At 35.0% G+C, this 22,897-nt stretch overlaps 2 protein-coding genes across 2 annotated transcripts in view; both read left to right on the forward strand.

Annotated features, from left to right (window-relative positions):
* Positions 1-22,897, forward strand: part of LOC120090770 (uncharacterized) — a 64,233-nt gene that overhangs the window by 20,317 nt on the left and 21,019 nt on the right. The window lies entirely within an intron of this gene.
* On the forward strand, positions 988-13,257 carry LOC120091395 (ABC transporter G family member 34-like). Its single transcript, XM_090307184.1, has 20 exons — positions 988-1,628; positions 1,718-1,838; positions 3,878-3,966; positions 5,131-5,215; positions 5,993-6,283; positions 7,412-7,502; positions 7,595-8,495; positions 8,572-8,732; positions 8,848-8,951; positions 9,066-9,231; positions 9,364-9,441; positions 9,583-9,689; positions 9,868-10,200; positions 10,297-10,587; positions 10,663-10,746; positions 11,174-11,307; positions 11,391-11,618; positions 11,720-11,891; positions 12,439-12,693; positions 12,776-13,257. Exons 1-20 carry the CDS (start codon positions 1,315-1,317, stop codon positions 13,043-13,045), a joined length of 4,275 nt encoding a protein of 1,424 aa, XP_090163310.1. The 5' UTR covers positions 988-1,314; the 3' UTR covers positions 13,046-13,257.

Here is a 22,897-nt window from a genome sequence, read left to right on the forward strand (position 1 = left end):
TGCCCATAAATATCAAACTAACAAAATAGACAACGGAAATAGATGCATAAGAAATTTTCAAAGAAAATCCTAACTTATAGTATAAATTGATTTGCTTGTGAAAGTTTAAGAGTTTAGTGGATAAAATTATAAATTTCACACGATGTTCATGCAGATGGATGAAATAAATTGATACATTAAAAATTTAAAGTCTAAATTGATATAATTATTAGTTCATTTATTTAATCGATACAAATTCCAAAGTTTTGGCATATACTCTTTCTTTAGATCGGAAGTTTGATCAATGTTCTTAATGTACATGACCCCTTTGTTAAAATAAAATAAGGCGTTAGATTTATTTTTAAAGTATATGAATTAAATTAAAACGAACATTTTAAAGGTTTAACTACAAAAATTAAGTAAATATGAACTACAAGGAGTGTATCTCAATAGTCCTATGTTTCAAACTTGAAAATATTTTCTCACTAAATTTATTGAATATCCTAGTTGAATCTGATTGATGTAGTTGACATTTATGAAGTTTATTTCTTTATTGACGAGGTAGAGGCCTCAAGTATTGAAATGAGAATTCTTTCATTCTCTCACGTTTGCCGCAACCAAAATGCATTGGTGCACCATGAACTGCATAAAGAGTAAGTAGGGATGCTTAAAAAATTCGATGACTCGAAAAAACCAATCAACTCAACCCAATCCAACCCATAAACACCTTCTTCATTCTTCAAATTTTGAGTGGTTCACTCTATGTCTAGTGATGTAATAATCTAGTTTGTTGCATGTTTGATTGTTTATTCTTAAAAAAAAAAAAAAGAAAAAAAGAAAAACTCTCATTTTCACTCATTATATATATAAAAAAATAAATAAAAAAAAATAAAAATGTTGATTTGTAAATATCATGAATATAGATAATTTAAAAAGAACAGAAGAAAAAGAAAGAATTTTTGAAAAAATATATAGCTTCTTCAACTACATGTCAGCGTCGTCATCAGATAACAGAGCCGATTTGTTCTACTTAAATGGATTTGAATCTCTTTCTTTTTCTCTCATTCAAATCTTCTTCTATTTCCATTCTTCTCCACGTTCCTCTGTCGCTTCCATCATTCAATTTCTTCATCTCACACCGTCGCAGCCTTACGGCGGAGCCACACAACGACGTCGCCGGAAGACTCAAAAGGAGAGACGAGTCAAATAATACGCCGAATGCTCGTATACTCTTCTTTTCTCCATTGACGATCAATGCGCAATGATTTCCTGATGGTTCAATTTGCAATTTCTAGGGTTTTCTGAATTTCAATAAGAAGGCAGAAATAAGAACTCATGGCTACGAGCCGAATCGCGAGTAGCATGCGAGAGGCATGGGAGACACCGGGGGAGGCGTTTCCGAGAAGCGGAAGGATGGAGGAAGAGGAAGAAGAGTTGCGATGGGCGGCGATCGAGCGGCTTCCGACGTACGAACGGATGAGGAAGGGGATAATCCGGCAGGTTAAGGAGAACGGAAGAATGGTTGAGGAGGTGGTGGATGTGACGGCGCTGGGATATGTGGAGAGGAAAGAACTGATGGAAAGGATTGTGAAAGTGGTTGAAGAAGATAATGAGAAATTTCTGAGACGGATGAGAGAAAGAACGGATAGGTAAGATTTAAGAAGAAGAAGAAGAAGAAGAAAGAACTCTAGAATTGGAATTGAAATTGAAAATTGAAATCATTGTTTGATTGATGCAGAGTAGGGATTGAAATCCCGAAAATTGAAGTTCGTTTCGAGAATTTGTCAGTTGAAGGAGACGTTCACGTTGGGAGCAGAGCTTTGCCGTCTCTGCTCAATGTTACACTCAACACCTTTGAGGTATTTTTACATTTTCAATTCTCAACTCTCTCTCTCATACAAAAACAATTTTTTTAATAAAAAATCTTGAAATTTAAAGATTAAATTGAAATAAAATTTAAATTTCAAAAATAAAATTATTAATTTTAAAACGTATAAGACTAAATTAAAATCAACTCCGTGACTAAAAATATGACATTTTAAAACTCCATACTAAATAAAACAATATCAAGAACCTGATGTTAAAAAATGTATTTTCCAAAAAAAAATAAAATTAAGAATAAACTTCCAACTTTTGTTTAAATTAAAAATATAAATAAAAAAAAATACGCTTTTAATTCTCAAGTTTGAGGACAAACAAGTTCACATGCCTTTTAATTCCATCTCTCAAATTATTTTTTTTAAGAAATTAAATTAAAATAAAACTCAAATTTGTTTTAAATCACATGTCTATATAGTATATTCATGTGCTCAAACATGATAATGCAATAAAGTATCAATTGGCTTAATAGAATTTTTAAAAATATATCAAAGGTAAAATTAAGAATTTTAAAAGATTAAAGGTTGAATTGACCTTCTTTGATCTTAGATTGAAGGTTTGATCTACTGTTATATTAAAAAAAAATTAGGCACCCTTGGATATAACATTTATTTTAGGTCTCATTTGGTAACTTTTTTTTTTTTTTTTTGGTTTTGGAAAATTAGGCCTATTTCATTTTCTTTTTTTACCATGATTTGCATCTTTTTTATCATTGTTGAATTCTTAGCCAAATTCCAAAAATTAAAAAAAAATAAATACTTTTTTTTTTCCAAAATTTGGTTTGTTTTCTTTTTTAATTTTTAGTAAAAAAAAAAAAAAAAGATAACAAAGGAAGATATTTGGAGATGAAAATAGTGTTGCGTAATTTTCGAAAAGAAAAATAAAAAATTAAGGTTCCGTTTGGTAATCATTTTGTTTTTTTGTTTGTGATTTTTAAAATGAAATCTATAAACACTACTTCCACTACCAAATTTCATACCTTGTTACCTATTTTTTACCAATAATTTAAAAAATCAAGTCAAATTTTGAAAACTAAAAAAAGTAACTTTCTAAAAGTTGTTTTTGTTTTTGAAATTTGGCTAATATTTCAACCATTGTATTTAATAAAGATGTAAATCAATATAAGAAATGACGAGGAAATAAACTTAATTAAAAAAGACGAAATAATTACCAAACGAAACCTTAAGAGTGTGTTTGGGATAAGAACTATCCACTACAATAACCAACTTTTGCTACAATAAATATTATTCTATATTCCAATCAACGCTATTCCAAAATTCATATTTGTTACGGTATTTACCATTTACTATAATTTTTGTGGTTTTATATTAATTATTTTTTTAATTATTTATTATAGTGTTTATTATTTCCTTCTCAAACTAAAATAATTTACACCTCAAACATATATCGTTATAACTTAAACTAAAATAATCTACCTCACAGACACAAACTATTAAAACCTAAGAATAATAATTTAGACTATAACGACTTTTTAATTTAAGGTTCTTATTCAATGGAAAAGGCTAGAATCCTTTATCAAAATTTGGGACGCACTCCCTAGCCTTAAATATATGCATGGGTTGGTTGCTATTAAATAATTTAGAAGAAATGACAAAATAAAGTTTTTTTCTTGAACCAAAGTATGGTGGGGAAGTTTGCAACAATTTAATAAATTGTAAGCTCTACATAGTATTTGTTTATTCTTTAAAATATACGTGAGTAAATCATTAATATATGAACAATAATTTTACATGTGGAATAGTAATAAGTTGATAAAAACGGGCCCTTTCAATTTCAATTTTGAAAATGGGTCCATTTTTAAAAATATTTTTTTTAGGATCTTTGTGGTAAAAAGTCCTAAATGCCCTCTATTAGCGTTGAACCTTTAAAACTCGAAGTTTTCACCAACTTCTTTAACCCTTTTTTTCGTCTACTTTTATCAAAATTGAATAAGACACGTGTCAAGCAGGTAATCATGTTCTGTTCTAATTATTTTTGCTTTGAATGTTATGAAAAACAGAGCTTGCTTGGGTTGATTGGGTTGGTTCCATCCAAGAAAAGAAAAATTCATATCCTTAAAGGTGTCGAGGGAATTATCAAACCTTCAAGGTACATATCTTTTATAATAAAAATAAAAAATAAAATATCATTTTAGTCATCGAATTTATATAGTTGTTCAATTTTAGTTCATATACTTTTAATCAATCTTACATTTAGTTCTTCAAATTTAGTTTTTATCAAAATTAATCATCTAATAATACAAATTTTTAGGCAAGAAAATACATTGTCTATATGTTCCCAAAATTTATATTAAAAAGCTTCATAGTTATAAAAAAGAATCTTAAAAACCGATAATAAGCTAGGGACCTAATTTTAATATATTTGAAAGTTCAAAAACTAAAATTAGATTTAAAAATGACGGACTAAAGTTCAAATTAGTATTTCAACAAAAAATATTACCTATCTTTAGTTTTTTAAATATTAATTTATTTTGTCTTTGAGAGGTATTTGCTAAAAATGACTTCACTTCAACTATGTCCTTGAGTTCTAAGGTATTTAATAAAAAAGAGTTGCATTTATCCTCTCTTTAAGAAGTTTGTGTTTGCTTGTTTATTTTATTTTAGTTCCAAAGTTTTCAAAATATTCTATTATAGAACATAACTTTGTATTAAACCATTTTAGTTATTGTCAAGTTTCTATCAATTACTTAACAAAAACGCGACATATATAGACACATCTTTTGTTTATAATGTCAATGTGTACATGGCCATTATTTTATATTTATTGAATAATTATTGACAATAACTAAAATACTTTCCATGAACTAAAAAAAAAACATGAACAAGCTAGAACTACTTTTTACATGGTTTTGAAGTCTCTTTTTCAAGAAAACAAATGGAAAATTTCATTTAGTATAAATATATACTAATTTTTGCTTCTCTTTCCATTAACAACTTTTTTTTTTTGGTACAAACTTTTTTCCTTAAGGTTGTAGACTCAATTTTTCATACCTAATTGTTGTATTAAGAAGAGGAAAAAGTTTATCTACTCTTTAAATTATTATCACTACTAATATATGGGAAACTTTTCATACTACCTCCAATTGCCACGCCGGCATTTAAAAATAGAGTGGGGTCTACTAGCATTAAAAAAAAATTGTAAAGATAAATTGATAGTGTGAACAAAAAGAATATGGTAACCATGTAGTGCTATAAGTTTTTCCTTCAATGATGTTTGTTCTATTGAATTTTGACATTAATTTCTCATTTTCAGGATGACATTACTTCTGGGTCCTCCAAGCTCTGGGAAAACTACCTTGTTGTTGGCACTTGCTGGGAAAGTCGACAAAAGTTTAAAGGTTTTAAATTCATTACATCGGTGATTTTTTTTTTAATTTTTTTAATTTTTTGAGATATATATATATATAATGTTTTTTTAATAAATCATAACCATGATTTTTTTTTAGGTTTATCTTGTTAAATTTCATGTTTATTCCATCTTGGTCTCTAATTCTTTTAAAAAGGTTTGTTTAATCTATGAAGTTTATACAAAAAAAATTATTATAGTAACTTCCGTATTTTTTTTAAAAAAAATTATTTGTTCAACAAAAATCCAACATAAGCACAAGCAATTCTGGCCTCTTAATCGAGTGTTTATGCCTAAACCAGTTGAACTATGCTCAAGTTGGTGACGTCTATGCATATTTAAAGCTGTGTGATAGATCAAGTTTTAAATTTTAGAACCGATTCAAACTCATATATGTTAAACAATCAATAGAAGAATTAACAACAATGAATAAACCTAAGTTATTTACGTATTTGTCATATTTACGTTATTTACATTTATGACCCTAGGGTTTAGAGAAACTCTCTTTAACCCTAAAGGTGCCTCAATTCTGTATTATGTATTACTTTTTCTAATAAAATTGTTCTCCCTTTGCCCTATGAATGTAGCTAACACATTGTGAACTACATAAACCTCTGTGTCGATCTCTTTTACTTTACGTTTTCTATTTATCTTTAATTGTTGATTCTTAACACCAAGGGATTAAATCAAACTATTAGAAAGTTGAGAGGCTTCACAATGAAAAGTTGAAGCAGAAAAGTAAAATTAATCATATTCAAAATGTTAATAGGAAAGTGGGAAAGTGACATATTGTGGCCATGAAATGCATGAGTTTGTGCCTGAAAGAACCTGTGCTTATATCAGTCAACATGATCTTCACTGTGGAGAGATGACAGTGAGAGAGACATTAGATTTCTCTGGTCGTTGCTTGGGAGTTGGGACAAGATATCAACTTATGACTGAGCTCACAAGAAGAGAGAAACAAGCAGGCATTAAACCAGACCCTGAGATTGATGCCTTCATGAAGGCCATCTCTGTTTCAGGCCAAAAAGCAAGTTTGGTCACAGATTACGTTCTCAAGGTTAGCACTTTCGACTACTCTTCATTTTTCTAATACATTTCTATGCCTTTACTTTCACATTGTCCATATACGGGTTTGTATTTAAATTGTTAAATCACTAATCAACCCAAAAGCTTAAGTTGATGGATTACGGTAAATTTAATTATATTAGTACTTGAACACTCCCCTTTACTTGTGTGGAAATTGTTGGAATAAATGGTATGTGAAACTTCTTGTACGGTTGCATCCTTAGAGTTGCATTCATTCATGAATGGTTGTGTATTTTAAATCTTAACCAACTTGAAGAAGGGATATGACTGTACGAATGACAATAAAATTGGTTTAAAAATATGTCTCTTCTTCAAATTGGATTTTCACCTTTTCCATCGGCACTTCTCCTATAAAACTTTTCTCCCATTTAAAAAATTTGTTGAAGTTTGTTTTACTCCACTAAGTAAAGTTCATTGGATCTTGTGGACAAGGTGCTGGTTCCATAAGAAAAGTAATTTGTTTTATTCTAGGAGACGATTACTCTTAAAACTCAGCACTAGAGTGAGTAAAATTGTCTTAAAGAGACGACGTGAGTTCGCTGGACTCAAATATTCTCTTGTATACAAGGTTTTGTATTTTCTAATTTTTTTTTAATGGTAATTTCTGATTAAAAAATATATATATATATATATATATACATTAATTAGAGAGGAAATGACATTACAAAGTTTGAACATAGAATCTTTTGTTCTGGTACCATGTTTAATCACCAGTCAACCTAGAATGGGTTGTGGTAAATTTTATTATATCAATACTTAAACAAATATCATGTAGAAGCTAAACTTGATATGTCGTATAGTTGCGCACTATGTCAACTTTTGTCTGCATGTTAGTGTTGATTACTATTTTAACCGAATATTCGAGGCTTCTAAACAGTTAGTTTAGTCAAAGACTACATTCTTGAGAAGCTAGCATGATATTGCATTTTTAAAACCATATTAAATTTGTTTTCAGTACTATTTAGCATAATAAAATGAAATATATAAAAGTAAGGAGACCAGAATGTTATCAAGGGTATAGGATTGTGACTATAATTATCTCAAATAGTGTATATTTTGACAATATTTTGGGATGAGTCGATAAGTAAATTTTGAACAGGTACTTGGGTTGGAAGTTTGTGCTGATATTTTAGTTGGTGATGAAATGAGGAGGGGAATCTCTGGAGGCCAGAAGAAACGTCTTACTACAGGTTGAGAACATGTTCAGTTTTCGTCTTTTCGATGTCGTTTTTGCAGTTTTGTGCCTAAATTTTAATTAAAAGAACGGGGAAAATATGTGTAGGGGAGATGCTGGTAGGGCCAGCAAAGGCTATGTTTATGGATGAAATATCAACAGGCTTAGACAGTTCTACCACATTTCAGATATGCAAGTTCATGAGGCAAATGGTTCATATAATGGATATAACAATGGTCATTTCTCTGCTACAACCAGCTCCTGAAACTTTTAATCTATTTGATGATATCATTCTACTTTCCGAAGGTCAAATTGTGTACCAAGGTCCAAGAGAAAAAGTCCTTGATTTCTTTAAATTTATGGGATTTAGATGCCCAGAAAGGAAAGGAGTTGCTGATTTCTTACAAGAAGTGACATCAAAAAAGGACCAAGAACAATACTGGTATAAAAAAAACAAATCATATAGATTCATTTCTGTTCCTAAATTTTGTCAGGGATTCAAGTCTTTTACCATTGGTCAACAACTTGCCTCTGATCTTGAAGTGCCTTACGACAAATCTAGAGCTCACCCAGCTGCATTAGTCACAGAGAAATATGGTTTATCAAGCTGGGAGTTATTCAAGGCATGCTATTCAAGAGAAATACTGATAATGAAACGAAATGCATTTGTCTACGTTTTCAAGACGGTCCAGATCACCATCATGTCCATCATTGCTATGACTGTGTTTTTAAGGACTGAAATGAAAGTGGGCACCGTAATTGGTGGAAACAAGTTCATTGGAGCCTTGTTTTTTAGTCTCGTGAATGTCATGTTTAATGGAATTGCAGAATTGGCTCTCACTATTTTCAGGTTCCCAGTGTTCTTTAGACAGAGGGATTTCTTGTTCTATCCTGCTTGGGCATTCAGCTTGCCTATTTTTCTCCTCAGAATTCCTCTATCTCTCGTAGAATCAGGAATATGGACTCTTCTAACTTATTACACGATTGGGTTTGCTCCTGCTCCTAGTAGGTAAATATATTTCCTTTCCTTCTTTTTCATTTGTTAACAAAAACAATCTTTATTTACCTGTCTATTGATTCTCTAGGTTCTTCAAGCAATTTTTGGCCTTCTTTGCCACTCATCAAACAGCTCTATCACTATTTCGACTTATGGCTGCAGTTGGAAGAACGCTAGTTGTAGCAACTACTTTGGGCACCTTTGCTCTTTTAGTAGTTTTGTTGCTGGGAGGTTTCATTATTGATAAAGGTAAGTGATTATTCTCCTTTGATTATGGCTAAATTGTAACTCTAAAACATGTTACTTTAGTAGCGATGCTAATATTTTTGTTTGCCAACTTTTGGTTTCCTTCTGTGCTCATTAGATAACATTGGTCCATGGATGATTTGGGGCTTTTATATGTCTCCCATGATGTATGGACAAAATGCCATTGTCATCAATGAGTTTCTAGACGACAGATGGAGCACGGTAAATCTTAGCTTGAATAACGATTGTGGATAAATGATTGGAAATTATATTAAATTTAGGTATCTGTTCTTTTTTCCATCATAATAACTCAAAAGCTAGCTTTGCCTAATGCAGAAAAATACAGATAGTAGGATTAATGAACCTACAGTTGGGAAAGTGATCCTTGCTAGTAGGGGTTTCTTTAAGGAAGAACGTTGGTACTGGATCTGCATTGCTGCACTTTTCGGCTTTAATCTTCTCTTCAACCTTCTATTTACAATAGCTTTGACTTACTTGAATCGTAAATCATCTCAACCCTTCATTTATTCAAGAATATAATTTGATGTGCCCATTTAAATGATGACGATGATGATTATTATTATTATTATCATTATCGTCGTAACGGTACTGATCCTTTTGAATCTATTTTCAGCGCTTATTGATGTAAAGGCTTTCATTAGCATGAATGAAGACAAGAAGAAAACAAAAAAGAATAGGTCCAATGCACAAGGTTTGAGTTTCGAGTTTCGAAAGAGGAATTTGCATTATCGAAGTTCTTTTGGACTTCTAGTAATCCTTTCTTTAATTAGCACTATGATATTTTTGAAAGAATAATCATAGGCACTAACAATCAAAATTATCAAATCTTCAGAAATAGCTACTGATTCAGATCAATTGCAAAGGAGAGGAATGGTTTTGCCTTTCCAGCCACTTTCACTTGCATTCAACCATGTTAACTATTACGTGGATACGCCTACTGTAAGTTAACTTAAGTTTGTAAGTATTTAGATTGGCTTTCCAAGTGTTTAAAGATATTTTTTTCTGCACTTAAGAACTCTTTTCTAAGCACTTAGAAAATCATTCTAAACAAGCTCTAAGGTTTTGTATGAATGTTGTTTTGAACCCGTTAAAACTATCTCAACGTCTTCCAATTTAGGAAATGAAGATGCATGGGATTGAGAAAGATCGTCTTCAACTTTTAGAAGATGTTAGTGGAGCTTTTCGACCAGGGATATTAACAGCTCTTGTGGGTGTTAGTGGTGCTGGGAAAACTACTCTCCTAGATGTATTAGCTGGGAGAAAGACCAGTGGTTATATCGAAGGAAGTATATACATCTCTGGTTATCCAAAGAAGCAATCAACCTTTGCTCGAGTAAGTGGCTATTGTGAACAAACTGATATTCATTCGCCTCACGTCACTGTCTATGAGTCTCTCCTGTTTTCTGCTTGGCTCCGGCTTTCCTCTAATGTTGATACCAAAACAAGAAAGGTATATTTTCCCACTAGAAACTCTTGCAGTTTTATGCTTCCAGTTGATCAGAATGTTATTGAAGTATTACTGAATGACTATTCTTCATTGATGTAGATGTTTGTGGAAGAAGTTATGGAACTAATAGAACTAGATAGATTGAGAGATGCTTTAGTGGGGCTTCCAGGAGTAGATGGTCTATCAACAGAACAAAGGAAGAGATTGACAATAGCAGTGGAGTTGGTTGCTAATCCATCGATTATATTCATGGACGAACCAACTTCTGGTCTTGATGCTAGATCTGCTGCCATTGTTATGCGTACCGTGCGAAATACAGTCGATACTGGGAGAACCGTTGTATGCACAATTCACCAACCAAGCATAGACATTTTTGAAGCTTTTGATGAGGTACCATTGAACAGTCTAAATGATTGTTTATCGCTACGCCATTTCTAGTTCTCTAAACTTAAATGCATAATGTAGTTATTGCTCATGAAACGTGGTGGACAAATGATTTATGCCGGACCTCTTGGTGAGCGATCTTGCAAACTCATTGAATATTTTGAGGTGAGTATATATGTTTTGATTGTTATATGAGGATCTTACATCAAAAAAATGAAAAGACTTCACATTTTTTTATAAAACACATAGATTACTCCTCTCATTATCAATTGGTTTTGAGATAGAACTTGATGTTTATCTGATATGGTATCATAGCCCATGAAGTCCAAGTGGGTAATCGATCCAAAATTCGAACATGTCCTAAGAATGGTAAACCTAAAGAAGTGCACCATCTTGAAGGATACATGTTGAAGATCCCACATCGGAAAGATGAAGAGACCTCACAATCTTTATAAGATACATGAGTTATTCCTCTTGTTGCTATGTGGCTTTGAGATGGAATCCCGTGTTTCTCTAATATGTTATGTATGTGTAATGTGTGTGTTTTCATTATCTACTCAAGTGCTTGATTTTGGTGGCTGTTTGATGGTAGGCTATTCCAGGGATTCCAAAGATTGAAAATGGTCAGAATCCTGCTACATGGATGCTTGAGGTTACTGCTCCTCCAATGGAGGCTCAACTAGATATTGATTTTGCTGATACTTTTGCTAAATCTCCTGTTTATCGGTATGTATGATTGTGCTTTAAGTCCACATATCAGCTCGAGTTTCTATTTTTTTTTTTCTTAGCATGGTAAATTATTACTTCAGGAGGAACCAAGAACTTATAATGGAGCTTAGTACTCCAGCTCCAGGGTCCAAAGACCTACACTTCCCAACCGAATACTCGCAATCGTTTTTCTTTCAATGCAAAGCTTGCTTCTGGAAACAACATCAATCTTATTGGAGACACACTCAATACAATGCCATACGCTTCTTCATTACAATAGTTATTGGAACCTTATTTGGTCTAATTTTCTGGAACAAGGGACAAAAATTGTAAGGTTTCTTCACTGGCCTATTTAATTTTGTTTGTCTGTGACATCCTACTATTTTATTGATGTTTTTTAAATGTTTGTGTCGTTTCTGTACTTCAACAGAACCAAGCAACAAGATGTGTTGAATGTTATTGGTGCTATATATTCTGCTGTCATATTCCTTGGAGCTACCAATGCTTCATCTGTGCAGTCTGTGGTTGCTATCGAAAGAACGGCTTTCTATCGAGAAAGAGCTGCCGGAATGTATTCCGCCTTGCCGTATGCATTTGCTCAGGTGACAAAAGTTATTCACCCCTTCACAAATCACCACTAGACCCAAAAACTTAATCTTAATTGAATAAACTAGGTAAGTTTATGTTGTGAAAAAATCTCTCATTACTATAACAAAAATAAGCATAAAAATAACAGATGAATTAAAAAAAATCAATTAAAATAAAAAATACAAGAATTTACTTAGCTTATACCTCTCACATAGCTAAAAGTGTTTATAATTAGGATAACTTTGAAATCAAAGCTATAGACTAGTACTTGGAGCTTATCACTTTCTTAAATCTTTCATTGTAAGATTGCTTTCTTCTAAGTTCTAAGATTTTGTCCAAATCCTACCGTTCAATCTTTTTAATATATTTTTAACTCTTGCTCAAGTGTGGGCAACATGAGATCCAACATGTAGTACATTATATGAAATAAGAAGGTGAAGATTATACTACTAAGGTTTTATGTAAAAACTCCTACCATGTTAATCATAACTAGATGGTAGATTAAGTTTAAGATGAATATAATCTAACTAAAGATTAAACCCCCTTTTTTTTTGTTTGCAGGTGGCAATTGAGACTATCTATGTTTCTGTTCAATCTGTAATTTATAGTCTCATTATTTATAGCATGATTGGATTTGAGTGGAAATTGGGGAAGTTTCTGCTGTTCTGTTACTTAGGTTTGATGTGTTTCACATACTTCACTCTGTATGGGATGATGGTTGTAGCATTGACTCCAAACCACCACATTGCAGCCATTGTCGTGTCCTTCTTTATTGGCTTTTGGAACTTGTTCGCTGGTTTTCTCATTCCTCGACCGGTAAATGACGTCCAAATTTGATATTTCGATCTTCGATCCTTTTTTTAATTTCTCGAACTCATGGTTAAACCAACACTTGTAGGTAATCCCCATTTGGTGGAGATGGTATTATTGGGCTAATCCTGTGGCTTGGACTATATATGGAATTATAGCTTCTCAAGTTGGTGACAGAGACAATCTTGTTCAGATACCAGGATTTGGTAATGTAGGATTAAAGATGTTCCTTAAAGAAGGGTTCGGGTACGACCACGACTTCATCCCAGTTGTCGTCGCAACTCATGTTGTCTGGGTTCTCATCTTCTTCTTTGTGTTTGCCTATGGAATCAAATTCCTTAACTTCCAAAGGAGATAGGCAATACTTGTTATGTGGAATTTGTTAGTTCATTACATTTTTACTTATAGCCTTTGTATCGTAGGAACTCAATTATTTCAGAGTGATAAATGAGGAAAGAAAACAAATTCCCCTCTTTCCTTGCTCATCTTTGTCCTCTTCACAGTGCCTAAAAGCACTTTTCACATTTTGTGTGATGTTTGACTTTGTAATAAAAAAATATTTTTTTTCTATCTATATTATTTATTTTTTGGTCTAGGGATATTGTGGGGTTTGCGACTAAAAAAACATTAATTTTATAATTTATTAATTCATTGCACTGTAATCTAGGACTTCACAACTTCACTCTTTGTTTCAAACGCCTAAGAATAAAACATATATTTAGTAAAAGTTTTTTGAACTTATAATTAAAACACTTTTAAGATATACTTGGAAGGATTGAAAAGAAGTTTAAATTTTTTAAAAAAAAATTCTTTGAGAACCAGAAACCACCTTCATCTTATGCATCTTTTAGAAGGCATTTGAGGCAAGAAGTTAGTTATTATAGTCTTAGGTTATTATAGTTGGGTTATAATAATTTGTGTTTAAGTTGTAGATTATTTTAATTTAGATTATAATAGTATATTTTAACTATTTTAGTTTGAGAAGGAAATAGTAAATATTGGAGCAAATAATAAAAAAAATGATAAATTTATAATAGTAAAAATTGTAGCAAATAATAAATATATTGTAGTAAATGAAAGTCTTGAAATAGTGTTGATTGTAGTTAATTAAAGATTTTGAAATAGTATTTACTGTAACAATAGGTAGTTATTATAGTCTTATGATAACTTTGCCTCAAATGTCTCCAGATCAAATCCTATAGGGATGCAAACTAAAAAGAAGACCTAATGAAAATAACTTAATTGAATTTTTTGGTAAGTTGGAGCAAAATGTAAAAATGTTATTTAGGGTGTATTTGGAGTGATAGTTGGAGTAGTGATTTTAGAAAAAGAGATCTAGGTATAATTGATTCTGTAAAATTGATTTTTAAACAATCAAGTTTATGTTTGGTTCAACTTTTTAGGGTGGTTTTTTAGCTCGCTTGGATTGATTTCAAAAAAAATATATATATATATTGTTCAAAAAATTCATTTTTATTTTAACACATTTGATAAAAATTGATTAAAATACATTTGAAAAATGATTTTGAGTAGTTGTCAAATATCCTAATTTATTCCAAAATAACTTATTTTTTAAATCAAGCACTTTAAAATGTATTCCAGCACACCCTTCAAATATTTAAAAGTGATTTTAAATTATTATGTTTGGTTCTAAAAGTGAATTTATAGTTACCCAATTGTATTTTTCTATTTGAGAAATTATTATTTAACTAAATAATTATGGTAAATATCTATATTTATTTATTTTATTGTTAAATTCTTATACGCATAGATGATATATTGAGTAAGGTGAATGTTTATAATATATCGAAAGAAAATTCAAAATATATAATTGTTTGTTTACAATTTAATGATAGATAATGTCGGTCATCTTTTGCTCCAGTATTTAAAACTAAAAAATGATTTCACAAATAGCTAACCAACAATATTTTAACAAAAACTGAATTAGATAACCATTTTGAGACTGATTCCCCATCAATCATTTAACAAAAATCATTTATCAACTAATTCTTCTAAAATCAATTTTAGCTCATGTCAATTATCATCACTTTAATGAAAAGTGATTTTGACAAGAAATAAAGTAATTTTAACCATCTCAAAATAATTCCAAATATATCCTTAACATGTGGCAATTTGATTATCATCCTTCTAAACGGTTGGCATTTATGGATGTGGGGTTAAACTATAATTTTTAGATTCTCTCCCATCTCTAACAGTCTAAAATTGTCAACTATGTTATCGTCCGTCTCTTTGAATAAATTTCTTCAAAGTGTGATAATGTAATTTTTTTTCTGGTTGTTTCTAAATATAGAAAAATGATCCAAATATTTACAAGATATACCAAAATTTTAAAACTATTAATGATAGATGTTGATAGACATTGATAAAATTCTATTAGTATCTATCATTGATAATTCTAAAATTTTGCTATATCTTGTAAATATTTTCAATAATTTTACTATTTGAAATAATTTTACTTTTTTCCCCTTTTTGATTAGTTATGAATGGTTCAATTTTTCTGAAAGTTGGTTGTGGTGTGGGGGTCATTTTCCACCTATAACTTGTCCTCGTTATTCATTACTCATCATTAGTCTATATATTCATGCTTGAGCCGCCTCTTTTAGTGGTCGGTGTAATCTTCGGCAAATTGCTCGCAAACCAGATAATTTACCACGCCTGCGTACCATGGAAATTCTTCAATATGAAATAGTTGCTCTTTTGGGAACACCGCACTCACCTCTGACTGATTGCGGTCAACCTCTGGATTTTTCAATCTGGATAAGTGATCTGCAACTTGGTTCTCCGTCCCCTTGCGATCAATTATTTCTATATCGAATTCCTGGAGGAGGAGAACCCATCTAATCAACCTCTGCTTTGCGTCCTTCTTTGTCATCAAATATTTTATCGTTGAATGGTCAGTATGGATGAGTACTTTTGTTCCCAACAAATATGCTCTAAATTTTTCCAATGCAAAAATTACTGCAAGCAGCTCTTTTTCTGTGGTGATGTAGTTTGTTTGAACAGGATTCAAAGTCTTATTCGCATATGTGATGGGATGTAATATTGTTTTTCTCTTCTGTGCCGGCACTGCTCCCATCGCATACCCACTTGCATCACACATTAATTCAAAGGGAAGTGTCCAATCTGGTGCGATCAACAAGGGCGCGGTCGTCAATGTGTTCTTCAAAATCCTGAATGCGTTGAGGCAATTGTCATCAAAGTCAAATTTTCTATCAACCTCCGTCAACGCACTCAGCGGTCGTGCTATCTTTGAAAAGACCTTGACAAAACGTCTATAAAATCTGGCATGCCCTAAGAAACTCCTTACAACCTTTACATTTGTCGGAGATGGGAGCTTCTCAATTGCTTCAATTTTTGCCTTGTCCACCTCCAATCCGTCCCTAGATACCTTATGCCCTAGCACAATGCCCTCCTTCACCATGAAATGACATTTCTCCCAGTTAAGTACGAGGTTCGTCTTCTCACATCTTTTCAATATCTTCTCCAAGTTGGCAAGACAGACTTCGTATGTGTGCCCATATACAGAGAAGTCGTCCATAAATATTTCTTTAGAATCTTCAAAATATTATGAAAAGATGGCCATTATGCACCTTTGGAAAGTGCTCAACGCATTGTAGAGGCCGAATGACATATGGCGGAAAGCGAAAGTTCCATACGGGCAGGTGAATGTGGTCTTGTCTTGATCTTCGGGAGCAATCATGATCTGATTATAACCGGCATACACATCCAAAAAGCAGTAGAAGTCATTTTCAGTTAGACGATCTAGTATTTGGTCAATGAAAGGTAAAGTGAAATGATCTTTCTTCGTTGCCGCATTCAGCTTGCAGGAGTCCATGCAAATACGCCATCCGGTAACGGTTCTTTGCAGTATCAACTCGTTATTTGCGTTGGGGACTACTGTCATCCCACCTTTTTTCGGCACGCACTACACGGGGCTGACCCACCTGCTGTCTGCTATCGGATAGATGATGTCCGCATCCAACCACTTGATTATCTCTTTCTTTACGACCTCTTTCATCGCAGGGTTGAGTCTACGCTGATGTTCGATCGATCCTTTGTGGTTTTCTTCGAGACGAATTCTATGCATACAGTATGTGGGGCTAATTCCTCGAATGTCTGTGAGCACCAGCCAATTGCTCGCACATATTTTCTTAGAATGCTCAGCAGCGCATTCTCTTGGTCATCATTAAGTTAAGAGGAAATGATTACCGGTAACTTTTTATTCTGCCCCAGAAATGCATACTTTAGGTGGTTGGGCAGGGTCTTCAACTCTATTATTGGTGGTTGTTTTAAGGACGGTTGCATTGTTTTCTTTCTTCATTTATTGTCGGCTCTTCTTTTTGGGTTGCGATCATCTCATCATCCTTGTTTGTTTTTTCTATGATCGCATTGCATGCAACAATGGATGCGATCGCATCCTTATCTTCGTTTTCATCTTCAGGCGTGATCGCATCCTTATCTTCATTTTCATCTTCAGGCTTTTCTTCTTCATTCAAACTCTTTTCGTCGTCAGATTCATTCAGGCCCTCTTCGTCAGGATAATTCATGGCACGGATAATGTCAAACTTGAGCTTCTGTCCATTCACGCTCAAGGTGATCTCTCGTTTGTGCACATCAATCTGGGCACGATCGGTTGATAAAAATGGTCGCCCCAGGATGATGGGCATATCCTTGTCGACTTCGTAGTCCAAGATGATGAAGTCAGCTAGTAATATAAATTTGTTGATTGTAACCAACACGTTCTTCACCTTCCCTTTTGGATGCACCAGAGATCTATCAAATAATTGGAGAGTCACTGTCATGGGTGCAAGTTGATACTGGTTCCAAGATCACACAGCGCTTTCTCGATGTACAATCCTCCAATGGAGCAAGGTATAGTAAAACTCCCAGGATCGCGCATCTTCGGTGGGATTATAGATTTGGAGCTCTGCGTCAAAGCCACCATGGCAAACTTACCAGTGCCTCTCTTCTTGGTCACCATATCCTTTAGAAACTTCGCATATGCAGGTATCTCCTCAATCGCTTCAGTGAATGGAATATTAATATGCAATTGCTTTAACATAGTCATGAAGCGTTGGTATTGTACCTCGTCATTCTTCTTCTTTCTGAGTCTTTGTGGGAAAGGTGGCAACTATACTCTCATAGTCCCTTGTTCTTTTGGCATTGAGGTGGACGCAATCTCTGGCTCTATTGCTTCTTTTTCTCCTTCTTCTTCTCGAGTCACCGTAATCTCAGGTTCCAGCACAATTGGAGCAGTCCGACTAGGCTTCTTCTTCTCCCCTACCACAGTCTTTCCACTCCGCAATGTCACCACTTGACACTGCCCTTTACTCGTACCCCCTGGGTTGCGTGGGAGTTCAGTTGTACTCAACAGGGCCCCTTGCGGTCTGTTCTTGAGCTCGCTCGCAATTTAGCCCATTTGTAGTTCCAAGTTACGGATAGACGTCGCTTGGTTTTGAAGCACAGTTTTGTTCTTCTCAATATATTGCTTCAACAAAATTTCCAAGGAGGAAGATTGTGGCGTCTGTGAGCTTCTGGCTTGATTACTCGTCTGGCCGTTATTTCGCGGGAAAAATCCGGGTGACCTTTCTTTTTGCGCCACTGATTGGAAATTTTGCTGCTGATTTTTCCACGCAAAGTTGGGGTGGTTTCTCCACCCAAGGTTGTACGTGTTAGAGAATGGATTATTCTTCACAAAATAAATAGACTGTGGGTTTTGCGAGCATTCCTCCATTGCGTGTCCTTCATCGCAAGTCGAACACCTTACGATAGTCTGATTGATTGCATTCACTTACCCACTATGCGGTGTCGGGCTGTTGATTGCGATTCCCTGTATCAAGTTCATCATCGCAGTCACCTGACTCTGAAGTGATGCGATGGCACCATTGTTTGCGTCATTATCCTTTATTCTCAATATCTGACCGCTCTCTCTTCAGTCCTCGTAATTTTTACAGATGCGATCAAGAATGTTCTTGGCCTTGTCATACATTTTGTCTAGCAGACCTCCAGCGGCTACCGCATTGGCAGCATTCTGCGAAGCAGGGTTTAATCCATGATAAAAAGATCTCTATTTGCAAGCAGTCTGATAATCCGTTGTGTGGACAGTCCCTTACCAGCCTCTTAAACCTCGCCCAAACATCACTGAGCGATTCGTCCATTCTTGTTCAAAATTGGTTATTAATTTTCTTCTCCTGGCATTCTCATTTGGTGGGAAATATTTCTTCATAAACTTCTATACGACCTATTCCCAAGAAGTAATCTCCCTCGGTTCGAGAAAGTATGCCCATTTTCGTGCCTGATCACACAGAGAAAATAGAAACAAAGTTAATCGAAATTCTTCGGTAAAGATATTTGGGAACACAAAAGTGTTGCTGATTTCTATAAAGCTCCGGAGGTGGGCATGCAGGTCCTCACCACGCCTTCCTTCAAATTGCTCAGCAGTCTGGATCATCTGCAGCATCACCGGATTCATTTCGAATCAAGATCCATCAAGAGTAGGCCTCATGATTCCTGGGGAGAAATCGTAGAGGTTGGGCGATGCATAGTCCCGAATGGGCATATTGCGATCGTTTGCCAGTAGGATTGGATTCGCCATGACATTGTTTTCATTGGTGCTCCGTTTCCAGGTTGCTTCGCCATGTCGTCTTTATTTGGTTATTGTTGTTGGCGGTTATCTTTCAATCTTTATCGAAACGTCCTCTCAATCTTTGGGACGTAATTCGCCAGAGATTGAGAGCTGCAAAGTAATCAAAAAAATTATCGTTAGCACACTGAATTGCCGAAGTCCCCGGCAATGGCACCAAAAACTTGGTGCGTTATTTTATGAAATGAATTGTTGTGATGGGAATGCATTGTGCAACAAGTTTTCTCAATAGAATCCAAGTAGAAATCCTACTGAGTTTTCTGGCAAGTCCAGGGTCGAACTCCGGGACGAAGGAAAACGGTATGCGGTGATAATTTTTAAGACGACTTTGCAGTAACCAATAAATCAAGAGTTGTTTTTGGGTTGTTGTTTGCGGTAATAAAAAGTATGCGGCAGAGTTAAAATAAGAGTTGATAATACTGAAGATGCAATGAATAGTTAGGGAACGGGTTAAGAAGGGGTTCAGCTAACACTTCCTAGGATGCGTTCATGTTATGCGATCACGCAACACAGATACAATAGCAAATCATCTCTCAACGCAAATGCTACGGTTTCTAGTTCTAGAAGCATGTGATATATGCGACTATAGGACCTACACATAAGCCTCTATTCTTGTTTATGCGAAGAAAAATGACACACACACAAACAAGGCGACCATATAATATCGTAACCTATCTCTAGGGTGCATGCGATGCATGTTGGCAAACAGAGCTTATCTCTAAGTCCCTATCTCTTGCTTATGCAGATCTAATCTTGCTCTCTCGTGTCTAGATTCTAACTTAGCTCTCTCAAGTCTTAGGTTCTTTCTTTAGACTCTCTCTCGAGTAGCTCTAAAGGGGTGTTGGGTGCAACATAAGACAAGACAATCGCATGCAATGAAGATCCTAGGTCATGTTAGCTTAGTTCTTCTGAACCACTCGATAGATTTAGCTGCTCATGCATGCTTTTAAGAGAGTGAATAGATGTAGATAAGAAAGTTCCATTTTATAGATATAGAGTTGAAATAAAAAATAACAATTCGAAATGAAAATAAAGAGCCTGGTAGCAATCTCTTGTTTCCCAAGGCTTTTTACACCTTTCTTCTCTACTCTGTTTAAAAGATAGTCTCGCTCTCACGAGAGTTGGCCCTCTCTTTGCTTTTCTACGCCTTTGGGTTCTCTCTCGAGCTGACCAGAGCGATCTTCCGGTGTCTCTTCCCTTCTCTCGCTCCGCCTTCGAAGTAAAAAAACTAAGAGCAAGGCTAATTCTATCTAAGGGAAAATTATCTAACTGTCCGAACTCCTTCACTGAAGGTTGCCTTCGGAATTTATAGAGCTTCGGGGTGAAAGGCTGCTTCTCTTTTATGATTGCACTGATGGGATGACATTAATTCTCTGTCTGATGTGTCAAATATTTGTCATCGAAAAGTTGAGTGTACTTGTTACAGTAGTTCGTTAGCAGCTTGTCAACTTAATTCGGAATCGACCGTCATCAGCTTTCTGTCCCATCGTGATTTATTATGCTTTTCACCCAGATGCGCCCACCAAGTTGTGCCAGCTCTATGTGACAATCCTTCTTGAGCAGATATTTGCGAGCGCAAATCACCGCAAAGCCTTGCGGTAATGCTGCATTCGATCGTTGATTTCTTGTGATCACATTTTTCCCTTGCGTGCATATTCTGCACAAAAATACATAAGTTAACTGTTTTCATGCGATGGACGCCTGCGACCACAATATTATGAACTTAATGCTTTTTGGACGCAATTATATATATTTTATCAACGCAAACCTTCATTGTTTAATAACTTAGCACAATAATAACGTGCATTTCTACTCGTTATCACTTTTATAGATCCATTTATGCCCTATGGGTTTAACCCCTTCAAGTAGATCTACAAGTTCTCATATTGAATTGAAGTATGTAGACTCCACTTCAAGGTTCATGGCTTTGACCCATTGGTTCTTGTCTATGTCATTCATCACTTATTTATAGGACAATGGATCCTTAACGGCATTATCTGGTATGACAACCTATTTCAGTTAAACCCAAGTAACAGAGGTTGTAATATGATCCTCTCACTGCGTTGAGGCACTCTCAACAATTGAGAAGGACGAGATTGACTTGAAGTGCTAGCTTCTTTATTAACACTTGATGAATGACCAGTTGCATCAACAACCCCTTGTTGATTATTTTGTAGCTTCATTTAATATTAATTTTCTTCGTGGTTTATGATCTCTCATGTGGTCTTCCTCTAAGAATGTAGCGATTGTTGATACAAATAGCTTGTTTTCTTGAGAGTCGTAGAATTGACCACCTCTCGTTTCCTTAGGGCAACCAACAAATTAGCATAACCTTGAATGAGGTTCCAGTTTCTTAAGATTTGTCACTAGCACATGTGCGAAAAACCCCAGATTCTAAAGTAACGTAAACTAGGTTTACGCCCCCTTCATAACTCGAAAGGTATGAAACCCGGATCCCAATTTCCCTACTTAAGTAAGTAATTAAGAAAATAAATCAAGTATAAGTTAAATCTTATGTTGAGGGGAATAAAAATTCTAAGTATTGGAGTAAACGTTTGACTAGCTTTGAGTTGGAGCTTAACAGGTGGAAATTTAGCTAAGTGTTAAAGCTAGGACAACCATGCATTGAAGCTTGTGAGGCATGGGCGCATGGTAAAAGTTGGTTATGTGTTGGTCTTGACATTGGAGGGTGTCATGTTGGCTTAAGTGGTAGACGCATGAGGGCACCATGTGTTGGTATAGGGTGTGCAGCCAAGACACTAAACAATGGGTCAAACCATGATGGACACATGTTGGCCGAGCGTTGGCATGAGGCGTTATCCAAGCATTGGCATGACAAAGGCTGCTCATGTGTTAGGATGACAAGAGGCTACGTGAGCAAGCAGGATGGGCCAGGTGCGAGCAAAAATGCATTCGGTTGTGCGTGAAGCAAGGGCGCTGGGCATTGGAGCATGCCCAGGGGTGATCACATAGCTGCCTTCGCATAGCTACTTGTGAGGTTGCACAATAGTGCTAGACAATAGCGCTAGATGATGAGCATAGATGCTAGACAATGAACATAGGCGCTAGACGATAAGCGCAAAGCTAAGCGATGAGGTTCGGCATGCGTGTTGTCTATTGTTCAGCACTGAGCGCAAGGCGCTGGCTACTCGATGCGTGCTAGAGCTATGCGATGGGCCAAACCATGATTGGCATGCAGTGCGCGCAAGAGCTATACGATGAAGCTATGCGATGGGCCAAGCCATGATGGGCGTATAATGTAGTGTCTATACGTTGATGGGGCTTGCGACACATAAGGCTTGCGAGGTTAGGTGGTGAGTGCATTGGTCTTGTGCATGCTGCTATGGGCATTGGCAAGCAATAAGGGCATGCTTGTGTCGATCATGAAGGTATGCGTTAGCAAGAGGTTAGGCGATGGCAAGTCAAGCCTTGGGCATTAATGCAAAGGCACAATGGTAGTAGGCATGCGGTGAGGGCATGCGATAAGACAAACCATGAAGCATTGGCTTGAGACCTAGCTTCCCAAGGTTTGGCATGCGATGATGT

Source organism: Benincasa hispida, chromosome 11, assembly GCF_027475165.1.
Source record: "Benincasa hispida cultivar pf3 chromosome 11, pf3_genome.v1.1, whole genome shotgun sequence".
NCBI lineage: Eukaryota > Viridiplantae > Streptophyta > Magnoliopsida > Cucurbitales > Cucurbitaceae > Benincasa > Benincasa hispida.